At 47.4% G+C, this 18,545-nt stretch overlaps 1 protein-coding gene across 1 annotated transcript; it reads right to left on the reverse strand.

The window, feature by feature from the left end:
* Nucleotides 1–425: 425 nt before the first annotated feature.
* Nucleotides 426–3,212, reverse strand: LOC141740320 (cystatin-like). Its single transcript, XM_074578794.1, has 3 exons — nt 2,705–3,212; nt 1,968–2,081; nt 426–840 (listed from the first exon to the last, which is right to left on the reverse strand). Exons 1-3 carry the CDS (start codon nt 2,936–2,938, stop codon nt 763–765), a joined length of 426 nt encoding a protein of 141 aa, XP_074434895.1. The 5' UTR covers nt 2,939–3,212; the 3' UTR covers nt 426–762.
* Nucleotides 3,213–18,545: the final 15,333 nt, after the last annotated feature.

Consider the following 18,545-nt stretch of genomic DNA (forward strand, 5'->3'; position numbering starts at 1 on the left):
AACAGGGTCACCTGCAAGACCAGGTGCCATAGGAAGCAAGGGTTCCTAAACAGCTCAAAGGCAGTGCAGGAAGACACAGGAGCAGTTCATTTTCACAGCACAGCTGCATGGACACACACACAGCCCAGCCACACAACAGCTGGGACCTGAAATCACCACTTTAGTAGAAGCTTTGGCTAATCCTCCCAAGATGAAGGGCTGCACACCACAGTCTTTTTCAAAAGCAGATTGTTTCTTCAGTCAAAACAACCAAGGACTTCCATCCCTTATTCAAGGCCAGGGAGGCAGCATTTATCTCCCCTGTGATCAGGGCCCCACATTCCTTCTCATCCCGTTCTTTAGGCATGATAGACTAGGTCATAGACAAAAGCAAACCCTCCCTCCAAGACAGCACACATTCAAAGAAAAGCCACACATCACAGCAATTATTAATTAAGTTTTCATGTTTACATTAGTCACTTAACAGGGAAACCAAGTGGTTGTTTTTTTTTAAATCAGCATTCTGATGTTGGAGTTACTTTATTGGGAAAGCTGTAGGAAGACCAAAACAGCTGCTCTAAAATGCAGTTACAAAGAATAAAGTTGAGATCACACCGTACTTTAGAGGAAAGTTACATAGTTTAACTTGCATAGCACAAGCATACCTAAGTATTTGAGTTAACAGGCATTGATAAAGCCCATCTCAATTTGTGTTATTGCTTTTTTTTTTTTCTTTTAAATCTGAGCAACTGGTTGCTGGTCTCCGCTGGAACCAAGGTAGGCTTACTGGCAGTTACTCTCCAGTAGTTTGATTTGGTTTAGCCAAGGAACAGTGTACACTACGAAGTTGCAAATGGTGTGCTAAGGAGAGAAAGAAAAAAGCAGTTATCAGATTAAGAGCACAGAACAGTGTCGTTGACCATTGTTCTACACTGATTTAGTACCCCACATGATCCAGAACATATGCCACTTCTGTGGCACTCTAGATTTGCACTCTCCTGACACAGACTCTAGAACACCACCCTTGTTAGTACCTGCTCGAGATGAATCATTTCTCCTAAACACCAAGAGAGATGCTGAGCAGTCAGCACTTCTGAAGATCTGGTTACCTTCTTTACCCAGTCACACAGAGGAAAGTTTTCAGCACAGGTAATACTCCAATATAAGCTCTCAGGCACAGGTGAGCGCACCTGCACAGCTAATCCGTATGTACACATGTTAAACCACTGCCGCTGTCGTAATGGTACACACAAGCTTCTAGCTGGGTGCTTAATGGATCGCTTGTGTGCAGTTACACTTCTCATACATGCAGGCACAAAGGGCGTGTACACAGAGAAGTTAAGCCAATCACTACAATTAATACAAGTAATGAAGTACTAGAGAAGAACTAGACTGAGGCCAGATCAAGGCAGATGTATTTAGTGCTCTCACCTGAAAAGCTAAAGTACTCCTTTCAGAGCATTGCTATTAGACAAGACTCCCACATGACAGCTTGGTGGACACAGAGAACAGGAGTAATCTGCCTCCTGTGATCAGTCCTTAGCCCAAAGCACTAGTCACAGTAATCCAAGTCCCCCAGGAAAGTGTGTCAAGTCAAGCATGTTTACATCAGCACAGGACAGGAGGAGTGAGAATATGGGGACACTGGACTGAGAGCCAGGAGACCTGTAGGCCTGGCAGAGTTTCCTTCACATATCCTTGTGATACAGATCATGAACACCTTCTTAAGAGGACTGAGGCACAGTCCTCCATGCACTACAGCCTCAGATCCCCACTTGCAGAACAGGCTAAGAGGCCCTGCCTTCTCTGTCACCATCATCTGGCAAGACAAGTTCCACAAGGGCAGCATCTTGTTAAGTTTAAAGGCATGAGGTCTCTGATCTTGGCTGGGGCAGACAGGAGACACCGCCCATACCTCTCTGTACTAAGGCAGCCAGAGGGAAGGGGTTGGAAACCCAGGGGCCAGCACACTGTGCTCTGGATCCTACCTTAGCCATCTGCGGTGCATCATGGAAAGCACAGCTCTGGAGATCATTTGCTGGCTTGGGGCAAGTTGTCCGGCCAACCTCAACTTCTATTGTGTACTTGATTCCAGCCACAATCTGCAACAAAACAAGGGGGCAGAAGCAGCTTTATTTGCAGCACATACAGAAGGGCTCTCTGTTGAGCGAAGCCTAGCAGAAAGGCAGGCAGTTTTCTGGTTACACGATGGAAAACAGACTCCAAAAGTACAGAGAGGATCGCATGTGGCGACCTCCACAGAAGAGGCACTTGGCACCCTTCCAAAAACAGGAAACCCAATCCAAGTAAACAAGTCTCACAGGGCAGCTGCCTTAGTCAGTAAACAGAGACATGTGTTAACCCATCAGCAACATGAGGAAGTTACTAGCTTCTTCAGCAACACACAGCACCCACGGGCACTCAGCCTGGTAGAACCCAAGCTATAAATAAAAAAAAAAAAGGACCCTTATTCACCTTCTGTAGGGGGAAAAAAAGAAAAAAAAAAGGACAACAAAACCAGCTTTAACAACCCCTCAAGCCTCAGGCCTGCTCCTTCTTCATGGAAACCCCACAGGCCCCATTCTCAGCCGCTCCCCGGAGGGTGCCAGGGCCGGCACTAACCCCACCACCACACACACCCCCCGGCCCGGGACACCCCGCCCCGTCGGCCGCCGCCGTTTCCAAGCCCGTCCCGGCGAGGGGCCGTGCCGCCCCGGGCACCCACCTGCCTCTTGGCGCTGATGATCCGCACCACCCGGCTGGAGTACATGTCGTTGCTGGCCCTGTTGTACTCCGCCATGGCGAACTCCAAGGCCCGCTGCAGGCCCTCGTCGTTGTTGGCATCGTCGATGGTCACCGGGGCCCCCACGAGCCGCGGGCGGTCCTGGGCGCCCACCACGGCGCCGACGAGCAGCAGGGCGGCGGCCAGCAGCATCAAGCAACCCTTCTCTCCCGCCATGGCTGCGCACTCTATCACCACCCCACGGCGGCCGCCGCCATTTTAAGGCCGGCGGAGCGGGGCGGGGCGGGGCGGGCGGTGGCCTCGGCCCAAAACACACCGCCCCGGCCCGCCCGCTCCCTCCCTCCGGCCTGCAGCCCCGCGTCCTGCTATGGGTGGGCGGTGTCAGCTGCTCGTCCCCAGACAGGGCTTTGCACCCTCAGGCTTTCTGGGGAGCAGCCCGAGTGCCGGGCTCATGGCTGCCTCATGGTTGCCTGGCACAAGGCTTCCCGGTGAGGGGACTCGGGGTGCCCCGGGACAGGCTTTAGGGTCGGGCAAGGTGCCTGACCAGAAGCTCCCCTCTGAAGTCCCGCCTGGTGCTGCTTTCTCTTCAAAGGCCAGCGCTGTGAGGGGGAGAGGGTTTTGGTAACCCCTGAAACCTCTCTGCCCTGGGGGGAAAAGGCCTGTGCCTCAGAGCCATCTTTGCTTGTGGAAACACACCCCGTGTCCCCTGTCCTGTCCCTCGGGGAGGGGACGGGAGGTAGGTGAGGACATGGCACTGCCGTTAACGCTGCCCACGGCCCTCCGCGGAGCTACAAGTGGAGGAGGATGTTTTCCTGCACAGGTCTGGGAAGTTGGAGACTTTTTCCAGGCTCTGCCTCCTCCTGGGTTATTCTAGCACTTATTTCCCTCTGCTGCAGAGGGGAAAATAAAAACCACAGAGCATTTTAAGCTACAAATGTGGCTCCCTGCACAAAACACCACATGTCATTTCCTACATCTGCGTCCGCAGCGTTGGTGTTGCCTCATCTACGCTAATTGCTCTGACGACGGTCAGCGGGACGTCTGTGGCGGAGGGGGCTTCCCAGACACATCCCTTCACTTCCCGCCACCTCTCCTAACCACGAGCCTCTCTGCCCCCATCCCGCCAGGAATTCTAAGTTTGGAAAGACAGGACCTCACAGAGCACGAGGGAGCCAGCTCAAGTGAGACTTCAGGGCCCCATGGAGCTGTTAGATGAAGAGAAGGCGACGTTTTGTGCCTGAATATCGGCAGCAGGCCTCGTCATGGGAAGGAAAGGGGGCTTGGAAAGGCCGCCCACACGCTAACGATATCCAGCATGGGAGTTATCACGGGGAAAATCCCCCTGCTTGGCATCAAGCTCTGCAACTAATCCAACAGTGACGGGGCACTGGGGTAGTTTTTACAGCTAGAGAAAAGCACGAGCACCACCGAAAGCACCAGAGAGGGGACGGAGACGTGGGTACTGGGAGGTGAGCCAGAGCTGCTAGCGGCTGCAGGAGCCTGTCTCCATTTGTCTTTTCCCTAATTGGCCTTGGATGCAGGCTGGAGCAGTTTAAAACTCAAGGTTAGAGCTTGCCAAGTGCCTTCAGAGGCGAAGGCTGTGTTTTGCATTGTCAGTGACTGCTGCCGACAGCCGGCACTGGCCTGAATCAGTCACTGCACCTCCAACGTACCCACCAGGTCTCTTCCCACCGCCCTGTGCTGACCCTGCCAGCTCAGGCCTTCACCAAGCGGTGCCCCAGCTCCCAGCCACTGGAGATAGTCACCAGCCCCACACGGCACATGCAGGGATCTGTGCCTCACACTACCGCCCAAGGGAAGCACTGCGAGAGGGAACACCGGTGCCTTTGGGATTCAGGGAGCTTTCACCTTGCAGGCAAGCAAGCAAGCAAAGTCTTAGAGCTGCTTGGGTCACCTCATTGGAATTAAGGTATCCAGTGTGGCTTAAACTCACACCGGCAGGCAGCAAGTCAGCTCTCGGTACAGTCCTGGTGATCTTGTGGTTATTTTTGCAAGTGGACATTGTGAGAGGTACAGGATGACACAGCTGCATTCCCTCTCGCCTCTGCTCCCGACACCACAGCATGCCCATTCGGCCAGCCCTGTTCTGCCTCCAGCCCTCACCCAGGGTTTCAGCTTCTTCTCACATGCCAGACTGTCACTGGCCCAATGAACAACTGATGCCACAAAGCCACTCCAGCAGAAAAGACTGAGGAAGCAGAGGAGCCTTGATTCAGTAATGTGAGGGGTGGTGACACCTTTTGCAGGAGAAGGTTCATCCTCCCCTTTAGGCAGATCATCTTCTCCAAGACAGGGACCATCTTGCCCCCAGAGAGGTGACAGTCTGGAAACAGATGTGGGAACCTGGGTTTCTTCCCTCTCTGGGAAGTGCCCTATGTACTGGCTCCTCACAGGTGGGGTATTGTCTCTGGAGTTCCAACCGAAAGTTTCATCCTCATCAAACCACTGCCTACAGCTGCCCCAAGCTGCAGCTGAGGCAAAGGAACATTTTCCAAAGAATGATTCCCAACCCCTTCCCACACGCTGCAGACAGGTTTTCCAGAAACACTCCCTGCCCTCCTGCCCACACCACCAACTTTTGAACCTACAGGCAAAGTTTGCATTCAGTTTGAGAGAGGGGGAGAGGTCTCAAAGACTGCAGTTTGCTGGCTACAAGCACCGCATGTCAGGAGACAGCCATCCCATTGCCGGTAGCAGCAGCAGTACCTGGCCTGCCACACCCTGCTTTTTCCCAAAAAAAAGTGCACTGGGCACTTTGACATTCTATCACTGGGATACTTAAGGTCATTGATGGTCCCCACTTCGAGTTTCTCCCCAGATACAAGTCAAGCCAAGCAAAGGAGTCTGCTGGATTTGCAGCTCAGAAGTCAGCTTGGCCCCTTTGTGCCAAGTATCTTAGCCAGGTGCTAGAGGTCCTGAGTGCCCATGATCCTCGAGCATCAATATAAAAATTCCCTCTTCTCTCCCCTGGTCCTTCTGGATTCCTGCTCCCTCCCACAGAAAACAGAGACATATCTGGAGACCTGGTGGATGCCTGACAGCTTTTTTAACTGTCTGAAAGGAGTTGCATGTTGGTCAATGTCATGTTGTCCTCTCCCGTGGTCATCAACACTTCACTCAGTTGCACACATATAACTGCAGAAAGCAGAGCTGGTCTGTGCCCAGCAGTGTCAGACCCTGGAGTTTTTTTGGTGCCAGGATTTCTCTTTGTCTTTCCTAACAGATGGACCAATATTTATTCTGCAAAAGGGTGGCTGACAGAGTCCCTCTTTGACACAGTTCATGCCTCACTTCGCTGTGCAGATCAGCTGCCAAAGAGAACTTGCCCTTTGGAATTCCTGGTTCTCCAGCTTGGGCAGTGCCAGATGGACCCTGCAGACCCACAATGAAAACAGAAGCAAGCTGCATTTGTTGACTATGCCAGTCCACGCCACACAAAATCAGGACTTGAACCAAAGCAATTTTGAGGAAAAAAAAGGCTTGTCAAAAAAATGATGCTCTACAACTGATGAATAAAGGGGACCTGGTTCATGGAATCAAACTGCATTTTGTCATTTTGTTTCTGAAGGGCACAACCATTTTACTCTGTGGGGCACTTTTTTAAAATATAAATAAAACAGAAATTCTCAAATAGCCAGATGACAAAAGGAGCCAGTAATTTAAGGGATATACCAAGCAGCAGGAGTAACATTACAGAAGTTTGTGATACTGTGTGCTATCAGTATAACCAGGAAAAGAGAGTTTTAGCGTTTTCTTACACGGTTGGTTCGACTGCATTTGTGAAATATCTAATGTATTTTCATCTACCTTTTTGTCTATGGTTCAGTTTCACTCAGGACTGGTGGGCTTTTTACGTTACCAAGCATACTTGTTTCTCCAGGTAACTGATACATTCCTTGCCCGTGCTGCTGACATCCCTCATCTCTCTTGTAACATTCAAAGGAACAGTTACAGACATCTCTATTCGGTAGCTAACTGCAAAGCTCTGGAACAGTGTGACATGTCTTTCAAAGTACAATTAGACAAGGATGGCTGAAAAAGAAGCTAGTCCTTTAATCAAGAATAACAGTTTCTCCTCTGAGCTGAACTCTGAATGACCCTCGAGAGAGTAATTACTGTGATAGAGGCAGGAACAATGGGAAAAGCATGATCGAACATCTGGTTTCAATTTCTCTTAACCGAGGGGCAGCGGGCCAGATCTATGCTGGGGTTAGTGCTTTGCATCCCGCTAAGGGAATCTAGAGCAGCGAAGGGTGGGGTGCTGACATGGTTCCCCCTTCTTCTACCACGCTGTGTAACTAACACAAGGTGATGGAAGGGAGGTGTTTCGTAAAAGGATCGCTTTTGAAGCCTGAAAACCTCTTGAGCAAGATAGTCATCAGTTTATGAGATGGGGCTGAGAGTGACTCAGTACCAAAGGCAAGGCTGTTTCACTGCTGCTGAAGAGTGCCCTCTGCTTACAGAAATGAACCCATCCCATACCAGCCCATATTCAGTGACGGTGGGAGAAGGAGGGAGACTCTGCCTTCCTTCAAGACCCACAGCCATTTCTGTCTGCTCCCTGCTCTGACATGCAGAAGCATTTTTTTTCAGGAGAGGAATGGAGGCAATGCCGTGACTTGTCCACACAAGGAAAATGAGGGCCCTATCTTCGCTCTCAGCTTCAAAAGGGGGTGTCTCTGAAATCTAGGCAGCTGATTTGAAAGTCCCCAGGGAACCAGGACCACAGCCACAGCTCTTCTGCATGTGTACACGCACCTTCACGTGCTGGCAAGCTCTCACCACAAGCTGACAGGGGTGTTTTTTTCTGGATAGACTTCAGCTGAAAAACACCATGTGCGAGGACAGGCTTCAAAAGCACCAAAGGGCTGCTCTGAACATATTTCAGTCCTGGCAGTCCAGGCGGATTAGTAAGGACCCTCCCTCCAGTCCTTGCGAGACACAACCATGCTTCCTTTGCTCTTCACAGTAGCCTGGAAGGAGCTAATGACCGTCTACTTTAAATAAGCTTAGCACTTGTGCTAAGTGCACCTTTCAGGCAATTGAGTGGGAACAGAGTTATTAGGAAACAGGCCCTCAGTCTAGGTGTTGAGCTCTCTCGAAAGCACGGCCCTAGATTTCTTGGGAACAGAAAAAACCAACAGGAAGAAAGTGCAAGTAGCACTTAGCCCTGTTCAGTCATTGGCAGTTACTTTTAGGCATTAAATGCCAAACAACTCTCAGGATGTATTTCAGTATGGTCAGCGATTATCACGCTGCAGAGAGTGATTCCTGCACAATGGAGGTGAGGTGGGGGAAGCTACCTAGCTCCCTCTGCTGAGCCCCATGCTGCTCATATCACTTGTGGGATGCAGCATCACCCGATTTGAATCCCTTTCCCTTACACCAATGCAGAAGATAATCTGCCTCTAAGAAATGGGTACTCACATACAAACATCTGCTTTAGTAATTACTGATGTTAATCTGCCTTTGTGCCCACAGGGGAAGGCATTATTGTTTTACAGGCAAGCAGTAAATAAAGTAATTGCCAGCAGAAAAGATGCATTTCAAATAACTGCAAGCAATCAGTTATGGTCAGATTGTGCAACTGAAGCAATGAAGCCACGGTATTGATAGTGAATGCTGATTTAAATGAAGTACTGATGCGCTTGGGATGTTATAAAAAAAAAAACCTGCACCGGCAGCCTTTTTTTACTCTGAGAAACGTAAATGCTGGCACTGTGATAGCATATATTCAAAATTATCACCAGAGATTTTATGCAACGGTACCCTTTACTGCTGCGTTAGCTTGTATTTATTAAGAATAATTCAGCCATTCCCTTTTCTCTGTATTATTCTTATATATTTGTTTGCCTCAGCTTGCAGGAGACGTAGCTTTACTGCTTAAGATTCATATTCATTAGTTCTTACTAGATGTTTTTTTCTTCACCAGGAATTGTTTGGTTCAGAGCTGACAAGAAAATGAGTTCTGTCCTCGCTCTCCAATCCAATCAGAAACACAAGGCACGTGTTTAAACTTAGCTTCTGAAGAATACCAGTGACTTCACATTGCTAAAAATAAGCCTAAAATTAAGTGTATGGTTGTGTGTTGTGCTGAAACTGCTAGGGTACTGCCCGTTCCTGTCTCTTCCAGCAGCAAGCTCTAAAGTTGTAGTGAAATGTTCAGATGTTTCAACGGAAGTTTGCTTAGTGGAGAAGAAAAGCCAGGCCATAAAGAAGGAGTATGGCTTCAAGTTTGAGCCACAGTCTGCACCCTGCAGCAAACCAAAGTGTAGCAGAGAAGCCTGCAAAGAGTAGAGCTCATTCCCAGGAAGCCCAGAGGGGAAGGTTTCCTATACAGTAGCATGGTGTCCGTGCCGATTTCCCCCACGCTCCCCAGGAGAAGGTCTTTAGTCCAAGGGCTTTAGGACATAACATAAATGTGTGTGTTCACTAAGCATGGTATCACCCCTTAACTATACATATACATATTTATGATGAAGGTACTTTGTGGGGAGCAAGACTACAAATCCCTAATGCTTGCAAGAACCCACAATTAAAGGGCCATGCAGAACCTCAAGTTTTTGTTGGTTGAAGTGAGCTCCTCTGCTATGTTCCCAGCAGTGCCAACCCAGCCAGATGCCAGGCTGCTTTGGGTTGCATGGCACTACGCAGACAGACACAACAGTCACAACTTTTTTGGTGGGTTGTTTTTTTTTTGTTTCTTTTTTGAAGAGACAACTGTTGTACTGTCAAGTAATTGCAATGATTTCTTGTCGGGAGACAAATCATTGGTGCCCAGCCTGGACGTATTCACAATCCCCATATATGTACAACCTCTGTGCTAGGTTTTGAAGTGGTTATGGTTCCTGTCTGCTCAGCATTGCAGAGCAGCAAATTCTTACTGGTTAAGGCTTTTTTTGGGTATGGGGAAGCAAAACTCTGGTCTATGAAACATCCGAGTGCAGAGAACAGCCTGTTCTCAAGGGGTTGACTTGCCAGCATTGCTTCTCAGTAGAAAGGACTTAAACTGTTTTCTACGTTGAGGTTGTTGGGTTTGAAGCATTGGGAAGGGGCAGGGATGTTTATTATGTTTAACAATTGCAAGAGAGAAATCCTTCGGAAGTCCAGGTAGCTTGCAAATAAAACCAGTCACCCATAGCAGCCAAACTGGGATACTTGGACGCTGAGATTTTTGCCTCAAGAGGGAAGTGAAATTGTGAACAACCCCAGAATTCACACTGCTCTACACATGTACATTCAGCAAAAAGACCATCCCCCTCCAAAACATCAAAGGGCCTTTCAGAAGAGTACACATTTTTATACCTAAATAAGAGTACTGCAGCTATTATCATTAATAAACTAATAGATAGAAAGTCCCCACAGTGCATCCTTAGGCCATGCTCCATCCCACAGTTACCATGAGCCATCCTTCAGGTTTCACCAAGCTCAAGCGCACAGGCAAAGACTCACTTTCCGAACAGCACCTTTACTCAAACAAGAATACGGCTGTCAGTCGGTTCGCTCCATTTCAAAAGTTACAGTCATCCAAGCAGGGAGAGAGAAAGCCAGATCACAGCACACAACGCAGCTGATGACACAGAGCTGTAAAATGCCACCAGCACAAATCTTAAAGAGGAACTTTAGAAGGGTGCAGGGAATTCCAAAGAACTGGTATCAGCACCTAGGAGGCCCACGCTTACTTGTGACACTGTTCACAAACAAAAACCTACACAACCTTTTCCCAGGAATCTGTGTAACACATACTTCTGTAAAAAAGGGACGGAAGGCACTGGCTGGCTATCTTGCATGGGGTCATTTGAGCATGAAGAATTAAATTGTGTAAACATGAGGAGGAAGAATTAAATTACGTGAAAATACCCTTTCTCAGATTGCCAGCTGCATAATAATTAGGCTTTCACAAATATGACAGCAGGGCAGGGACAAGGAAGCTTTAGTTCCATTGTAATTTACTGTGGTCAAGTGCCTCAGTCTTCCCCCTACAGACTGAGGTCTTCCTGTAGGAACAGCTGCATGGATCATGGATCAGGCCTTCCACTTAAAATCCTAAGAGCTCAGCCACAATGCTATGGTGTTGGTGGACCCCAGTTCCACCCTGGCTGGATATTTTGGCTTCCTCACAAACCTCAGTGCACGGACTTTACACAGTTGCAGTTCTTTGTTCAGCAAATGCCTTCCCCTGAAATAATTAAGATCAGGATTAAGGAGCTTTGGCACAGTTTTGCAAGGAAACGTGCAGAGACACGCTGCAGGATCACCTCTGTTGTCTTTGGCATGCTGCTGGTTTTATGAGTATTAAGTCTTTCACAAGCATTCAGTAATAAATTAGGTAATATTTTCTTCATTCTCTACCACTCAAAAAATATATTTCTCAAACGTGAAAGCTTTGCTTTTACAAGTCTAGCTATTAGAATATGTTCATATTTGCAGAAATTCCTTCAAATGTTCTTTAGCCTCCAGCCAAACCCTCTTGCCATCTGTACAGGCACAGAGAATCCTGTGAAATACAGTCAGCCAGACCATTTTCCAGGTAGATAGTTACATGGTCAGCTTTGCCTCAGTGGGACTGAAAGATAAAATCCCCAGTTTAATTCAAGGCTAAGATTCATAGGATCAAGCTCATAAAGCCAAGGATAATAGAAACAGCAGGTGAAAGTCTGATGGCGCACATCAATAGGTAGTGCTGCTATGGGCCACGTTCCCAAGTTTGCTTTCATAGTATGAAAATAAACACGGGGTCACATGTTCTTTTGGAAAAGAATATATTTAAGTGTAGGAGATTTTGTCACCTGCTCTCAGCTTCAGTGATTCCTAACGTGTACGCAGAGCTATTATCTGGGCACAGCGTTTCGGAGTTTGGCTGCACTTCCCAGAAAAATCCCCATATTGCACGTTATCCAAGTACCTCCACTCCAGGCCTGCTATCTGCATTTGTCTAAAGATAATTACATTTAGCACAGCCCTGTGCTGGTTCTTGTGGGGTTGGAAAGCCAGCCTACAAAGCTCTAATCTCTGCACGTCACTCAGTACAGAAACCACGGCCTACAGGAGGGGTAACAGCTTTTGCCGTCACTAAGCAACAAGATAGCAAACCTCAGATGTTGAAAAATGAGTAATCATGCTCCCTAAAGCTAGGAGATTACCTTTGAATTATCTCTAAAGCAATACAATCTAAGTGCTTTTTTTAATCGGCTTTTTGATTCCTTTTTTTAAATATATAAATCATAAATCACCGCTAGATTTCCCAGTTTTCCTCTGCCAAACTGGCAGCCAGAACCAAATGCAGTATAATGAATAACAGTGTTTGCATATGTTCATGTGAGTCCAGGGGCTGGAATTTGGAAAAAAAAAAATCTGTAAATTATTGTGAGATCTCTGGGAGGACACTAAATCCATAAAGGTTTAGACGCAAGGCTGTGATGATACATCACTGCACCAGCCCAGAAGCAACATGTAGTACTCAGAGATATTTATTAGGGAAAAGATGTTTCTTACAAGGTTAAGAATAAACTAATAAAACCATGCACATACAAACACACAGATATCTATCCAATAAAAAAAATAACTACCTGAATAACTGAGAGCAGCAAGGCTAGTAAAAATGATGCATGAGCCTATATTCTTGAGAGATCGCTGTTTTTAAAATCTAAATTGCCACTCAGATGTTTCAACAGTTACTTCTTGATCAGGCAAGCAGTCTCATTTGGAGAATGCACTGACGTGCATTCAACCCTTCCTCTTTTCAAATGCCGGGGACCTCTAAAATCAGCGGGGACAGAATAAAGAGAAGTTAGGCAGCTGGATGTGGAATTAATTAACCATGCTGATACTTCATAATTTCTTTCCAGTTACTCTGAATCATTTCATATCAGGTCAAAGGATTCCACCGGGCATTTAGATACTGGACATTAAACTTCAGCACTCCAGCTGAACAGTTTTTTATCTAGTACTCAACAACAAAAAGGCCTTATTTACCACGGCTGCACTTCACTACGAAAATAGAGAGCAACTGAGCATGCCTTGAGGCAATCATTACAAGTACTCCACGGCCACTTCAGCATCAAGCAGCATTACCTACCTAGAGGTCCCACTGTGCTAAGCAAAGCAAGCAGAGTCCCACTGTGCTGAGTCTGTACAAAGCAAGAAGCCTGTAGGGTTTACAGTCCAGCACTCCAATTCTGGGATCGAAAACACACAGGCAACTAAATAATGTCATTCTGCCAGGCAGGGTAATGCTTTCTTGATTCAAAGAGGAGTAGTAGGACTAACGCCTTAGCTATCCCTAACTTTCAAAGATGAGGACATGTCTCCTGAGCCCTTTGTTGGCTCCCCAAGGAAAAATTCAATTCTTCTCCAAAAGTATTCATCTAAACTACTCCCAAAGCCCCCTTCTATTTTTCTTTCAAATCCCAGGATAAAACTTTGCTTTGATGAGAAAAAAAATAAAGCAGTGTACAGGAAGGTACTGCATTAAAGCCCTGTCTTTCTGCTGCTTGCCACTGTGTCCCTCTGCCTAGATCTCGCTGTTCCTGTTACATGGTAATTTGAAGGTCTGAGTAGTAAGAGCTGCTTTCTTCTCCTCTGCTGGCATAGCATCTGCACACACTAGGAAGGAGTTCAGTGCTTAAGTGCCACAATACCACGAATCATTGGGAGTTCACTGAAGTCAGCTTGCACTGGGGGGACCACCTGTCCTGTATGATCTTTCTGCATCTTTCTCGAAGATCAGATCTTTCCTGGAGACGTAAACTGTGAATTTGGGGAGCTGTCAATATGGCTATTAGTTAAATTTCGGGTATAACTGATGGCTTGCAAAACCAGCACAAGCAAGGTTATTGCTCAAGAACACACAACATAGCTGAATACATTGAATGAGATTTGAATCAAGGCCCAGAATCAGGAGAGGAAGATTGAAAACATGCCTTAATACCTCTCATTTAATTGTGTTATTATTTCTTTCTTTCTTCCCTCAGCATATTTCCTTTTAACCATAGGGGCAAAGACCCTCCAGGAGGTTATTGTTAATAAAGAAAAAGGCATATTCCTTGTACTTCTGATTGATTAACATTAATGACTCATTGCATGCCATGCAGTAATCCACCTTCACACATAATTAACAATGTCCACTTCAATAATGTCAGGAATGCAGGCTCTCTTCCCCCCACCCCAAAGGACTTTGGCTGTAAAAGGGTCCAGTATTTCAAGGTCACCCCAGCAGTCTCAGTGTTGGATGTAATTCACCCCTTTGCTTATACAAGACTTGCACAAGGAAATGGAGTGGCTCTAACTTAGGTCAAAACCAGGACATCCTCTCTTCACTGCCAGATGATCGTACCTGCTAGGGCCCCAGTTTCCAGAATCACAAGAGAAACTAAAAGTGTCTCACCTTTCCTATTATGAATGCTGGTTTGCAGGCTGCTTTAGGAGAGAAAAAGAAGGTTGCAGACCTCTTACCATGATACAGATTACAGCCCAAAAGATGCAGAGAACACCTACACAGTACCACCACTGCCTGAAACCCAGGGGCTCTAACATCTGCTTCTACAAGTCCGTTAAGAGACAATTTAGGCTCCTTAGAAACCCCATCTGTTTCATCACGAGCAACACTGGGGGCCTTCTAAGGGGCTTTCCATAGCCAACATGGGTGAGGGAACCACATGTCAAGGGCAGTGAATTAAGCCAAGAGGCTGTCCTTAAGACACAGTGTCTGTATAACTGGACATCCCCTACCAGGGGAAGAAAGAGCACAGAGGGTTCTCACTCAGCGAGGAGTGGTACCAGGGGAAGCACAGCCTTTTGCATGAGGCAGAAGCTGGGGTTTGTGGGGAATCCACAGAACAGAAGGGGCTGAGAGAGTGGCCATGGGAAAAAGGAAACCTCTAAGGGAGGGACCTCTAAGCTGCCCTTGTTCTGCTCCCCTTCTGACTCCAGCCAGGGATCAGGCAGGGTCTGGAGATGCCTCCAGCTCTGATTCCTCGCTGTTCTCCCTTCCCTGCCTGGGCCTAACCAGCTCAATCACGACGTGTGACTCACTGCTGGGGTGAGACGAGTTGAAGCCTGCGGCAAGCGGGGGCAATCCCACTGAAGATAGAATAATTGCCTCTGCAGTCCTCACTGACCCTGACCCCACATGAAAGCAGCTTTCTTCAAAACCCTCTCAACCTTGCTCAAGAGAACAACAGCCCAACCAGCCCCCACAACAAGCCATCCTCTGCTGTGAAGCCCACACTGTTGGATTTAAGTGGTGAAAGCATCCTGCCACTCCAGGAGTCATTCAGTCGCCAAACAGTTGAAATTAGAGATTAGAGATTCTGGAAAGAAAAAAAAACAAACAGAAGTAAACCAACAGTTGGTCCCAGGATCAGAGAAGAGTCCGAGGCCGTGTGTGCATTTGGGGACATGGCCCATAAGATGAGGGTGGTCGGCTGGCTCTCAACTTCATGAGATGATCCTTGGCTCAGGGAGCTCCCAGTATAAGCGAATGGGGAACAGGAAGCAGGAAGTGAGATGATTTACCTAGGGCTCTCAGGCAACCATTAGCAGGGCTGAGACCTGCGACCCAACTGCTGAAGCCCAGACTCATGCATTTTCTTCCTCTTGAGCATACCACGGTCTTGCTAAACAAGTAACACTTGTTTCTGCAGCTGCTGCTTCTAGGCTGGAAGCAGTTCTCGTATCTCTCCCCATGTGTCTGTTCCCATTAATATCAACTCAGAAAGAACCTCACTGCTTCTTCATTGACATCCTCGCTGCCAGCCATACACAATTAAACACAAGAAATAAGAGGCTTTAGCTGTAATTACGGTTTTGCCTATTTTGTAGAGAAGTCATCCTGTGGAGACTGACACAGCTGAATACCTGCCCAACCACACCAGTTCTCTCAGTGGGAGTTTTAAGAAGTAGACATTAAACTGTAGCTGTATAATACACTGAGTGCTCAAAGGCAGACGATGCCAGTGATTATCCAGGAAAATGACATCAAAAAGTACAGGCACCAACAGTGATAACTTCCAAGGGGGCATAAAGTATTCTGAAGAGTTACCCTGCAAAGGACGACAAGGCCCTTCAAGAACATTGCCCAAATCTAACCCCTCTCCTTATGACAGTCAGTAAAACCTGCCAAGCCACTGAAACAAACTAGTACCTACCACAAACTCTGTGCTTCATATGTAGGAATACTGCGCTTTCTGTAGACAAAAAGAGAAGGGGCGAGGGTGTGTACAGAACCACACATACATTTCATCCTCTTTACTCTTTGGCTTCTCTGTGAGACCTATAGGAACAGACCAGTCCTATTAACACTTTGTCCTATGAAATGGCTTGCAGGTACACCTATTCATAGAATCATAGAATCTTCATGGTTGGAAAGAACCTTTGAGACCATCAAGTCCAACCATACAAACACACACACACAAAAAAAAAACCAACCACCTACAATCTCTGCCCTTCAGAGCATGCCCTGAAGTGCCAAATCTAGATGTTTGTTAAATAACTCTACGGATGGTGACTCAACCACCTCCCTGGGCAGGCTGTTCCAGTGCCTGACCACTCTTTCAGTAAAGTAATTCTTCATAATATCTAATCTAAACCTCCCCTGCCACAACTATTCAACACAAGCTGGCAAGTCCCTCCTTTTCCTCTTTCCCAAGCCAAGAAAACACACTGGCCAACCTCTTAGTTCAGTTCTTGCTTCAATTCTGTTCACCCCAGCACTCAGGCACCAATCCTACCCTTCCTCTGACTGCATGACAAACGAGCACTCCTTGGAACTCCACTGCCCGAGTGTCTCACTGAATGGAATCTGTTATCCCCGCTTCCCAAAACCTCATGTATGTATCTTTTCTCTAAAATTCACAGCATGGCCAGGAAATCGCCTTCTTTCCCTTCCTGCCCACCCTAGCAATCAGGCAACATCCTTGCAAGCGGCCAGGTATGGCATGATATGTAAGCCCTGAGCTGGGATCAGGCTGAGCAAGGCCACCTGACAGACAGTCCCAGGGAGGCTTGTTATTTATGTGGAGCTGCAAGCCCACAGCGAAGAGTGTGATGTGAAGCAATGCCAGAAGGCAGCAATGGATCTACAGGAACAAACATGGAGCTGGTCTGGTAACCAGCCACACCTTGACTTGGGGCATGACTGCGAGGAAGTGCAGAAATGTTCTCCAGCAAGGTATGTTTGCAACACAACATCCCCAGTGCCAAGTACAGAGGAGTCAAGATGAGCCAGGCACAGAAGAGGAGGTAGAGCAGGGAGATGCCAGGTTCTGTCACGGCATCTAGGGCCATGGGTGAGATCACATTGCTTGCAAACCCCCACAACCACAGTCCTGTCCGCATCTGTACTAAGGCCAATGTTTTCTGAGTGTCGCCTTGACACCTGTGGGAAACAAGGAAACATAAAACCCACATGATTATTCTGTGGCAGAAGTCCAGGCATGAAGATGCTTCAAAAGTACGTCCCACAGCAAGTAAACCAGTGTGGATGACAGAGCACTACTCAACTAATTTCCATTGCAAGAACTCACTGCCTGTTTAATCAAAGGCCCTGGTTTACAAAAGCAGAGTCTTCTCCACCACCACCCTCCATGCATACCCTTAAATAGTAAGCTTTTATCATCCATTTGCCATATGCACTTTGCCAAAGGCAGAGGTCTAGCCTGAAAGTTCCACAAATGCCAACAGGTCACATCCAGCCAGTGTCTGAGACAGAGCTGAAAAAGGAAGCAGAGTCTGTATCTGGGGAGTATCTCCTTGACTCTTCTGGATGCTTCAGGGATATACCTGCAAAAATACATGTGCATTGGGGGCTACCGGGAGATATAAAAGCTAGGGAGCCATCTGCTCTTTCCAAGCTTCCTTCCCATCTGGCCTGCCACATGTCCTGGCCCAAAGTTCAGCACTGTTCCTGTGTTCCTACTTGGCTCCACCCATTTCAGCTCTCAAGTTCACAGGCATCCCAGGATGCATGCAAAGGTAGATTCCTTTCCTTCCAAACCTACACCTTCTGCATAGTACCCCAAAGAGTTTTATTGGAGACAAGGGGTGGAAACAGATTTCTAAGTTATGTTTTCCCCACTTTTTTTATTTTCCTGCTACAAATCAAACCATCTGCCTGTTTTTCTCAGGCTCCTCAGACTTCAGAAGATTTCAGAACAATCTTCGTATCCACTGATGCATACCAAAGGACAACAGAAACACCCTGGAATGCAAAAATCATTGCTTTACATCTCATGTAGCAGAGGACAGGAAACCCTGGCTTCACCTCCCTCTACTACATTCTGCGTCTGCCCAGGGTCACAGGGCCTGTGCACCAACTCTTTGCAGCAGGTGACATGCAGTCTCCAGGTCTATAGCAACCCAAAACTGCAGTCTTCGAGATCATCAGCCTCCTGATGTTGCAGTGTCAAAGTTAATCCTCACCTGCTGTCCCTAGGACAAAGTCAGCACCCAGCTCCAAAAGCCCTGAACTTCCAATGCACATCAGTAAGTAAGCCTACCAGTTAGGACTCATCTCTTAGGCCCAGGACACACTGCAAACGGAGTACATCGGCTACCTCTAAGCTTAACAAACTGAAAAGGGGCTGGTATAGATAGCAGAGGAGGGGGCAGGGGACAGGTGAAGGAACGATGGTGGAGACATCGTGAAGAACATGGCAATGCCTTAGTCACGTGTGTATTTTGTAGGCCTAAGGCTAGGAAGGCATCTCCTAGCCTTAGGAATGAGAGGACTAACCTTCCCTCCTTTTGCACAGCACAAAACCTGCAAAAACTAGGGCTTACAAAAACAACCCAGACAAGGAAT

The sequence above is a fragment of the Larus michahellis genome, chromosome 3, assembly GCF_964199755.1.
Source record: "Larus michahellis chromosome 3, bLarMic1.1, whole genome shotgun sequence".
Classification (NCBI taxonomy): Eukaryota; Metazoa; Chordata; class Aves; order Charadriiformes; family Laridae; genus Larus; species Larus michahellis.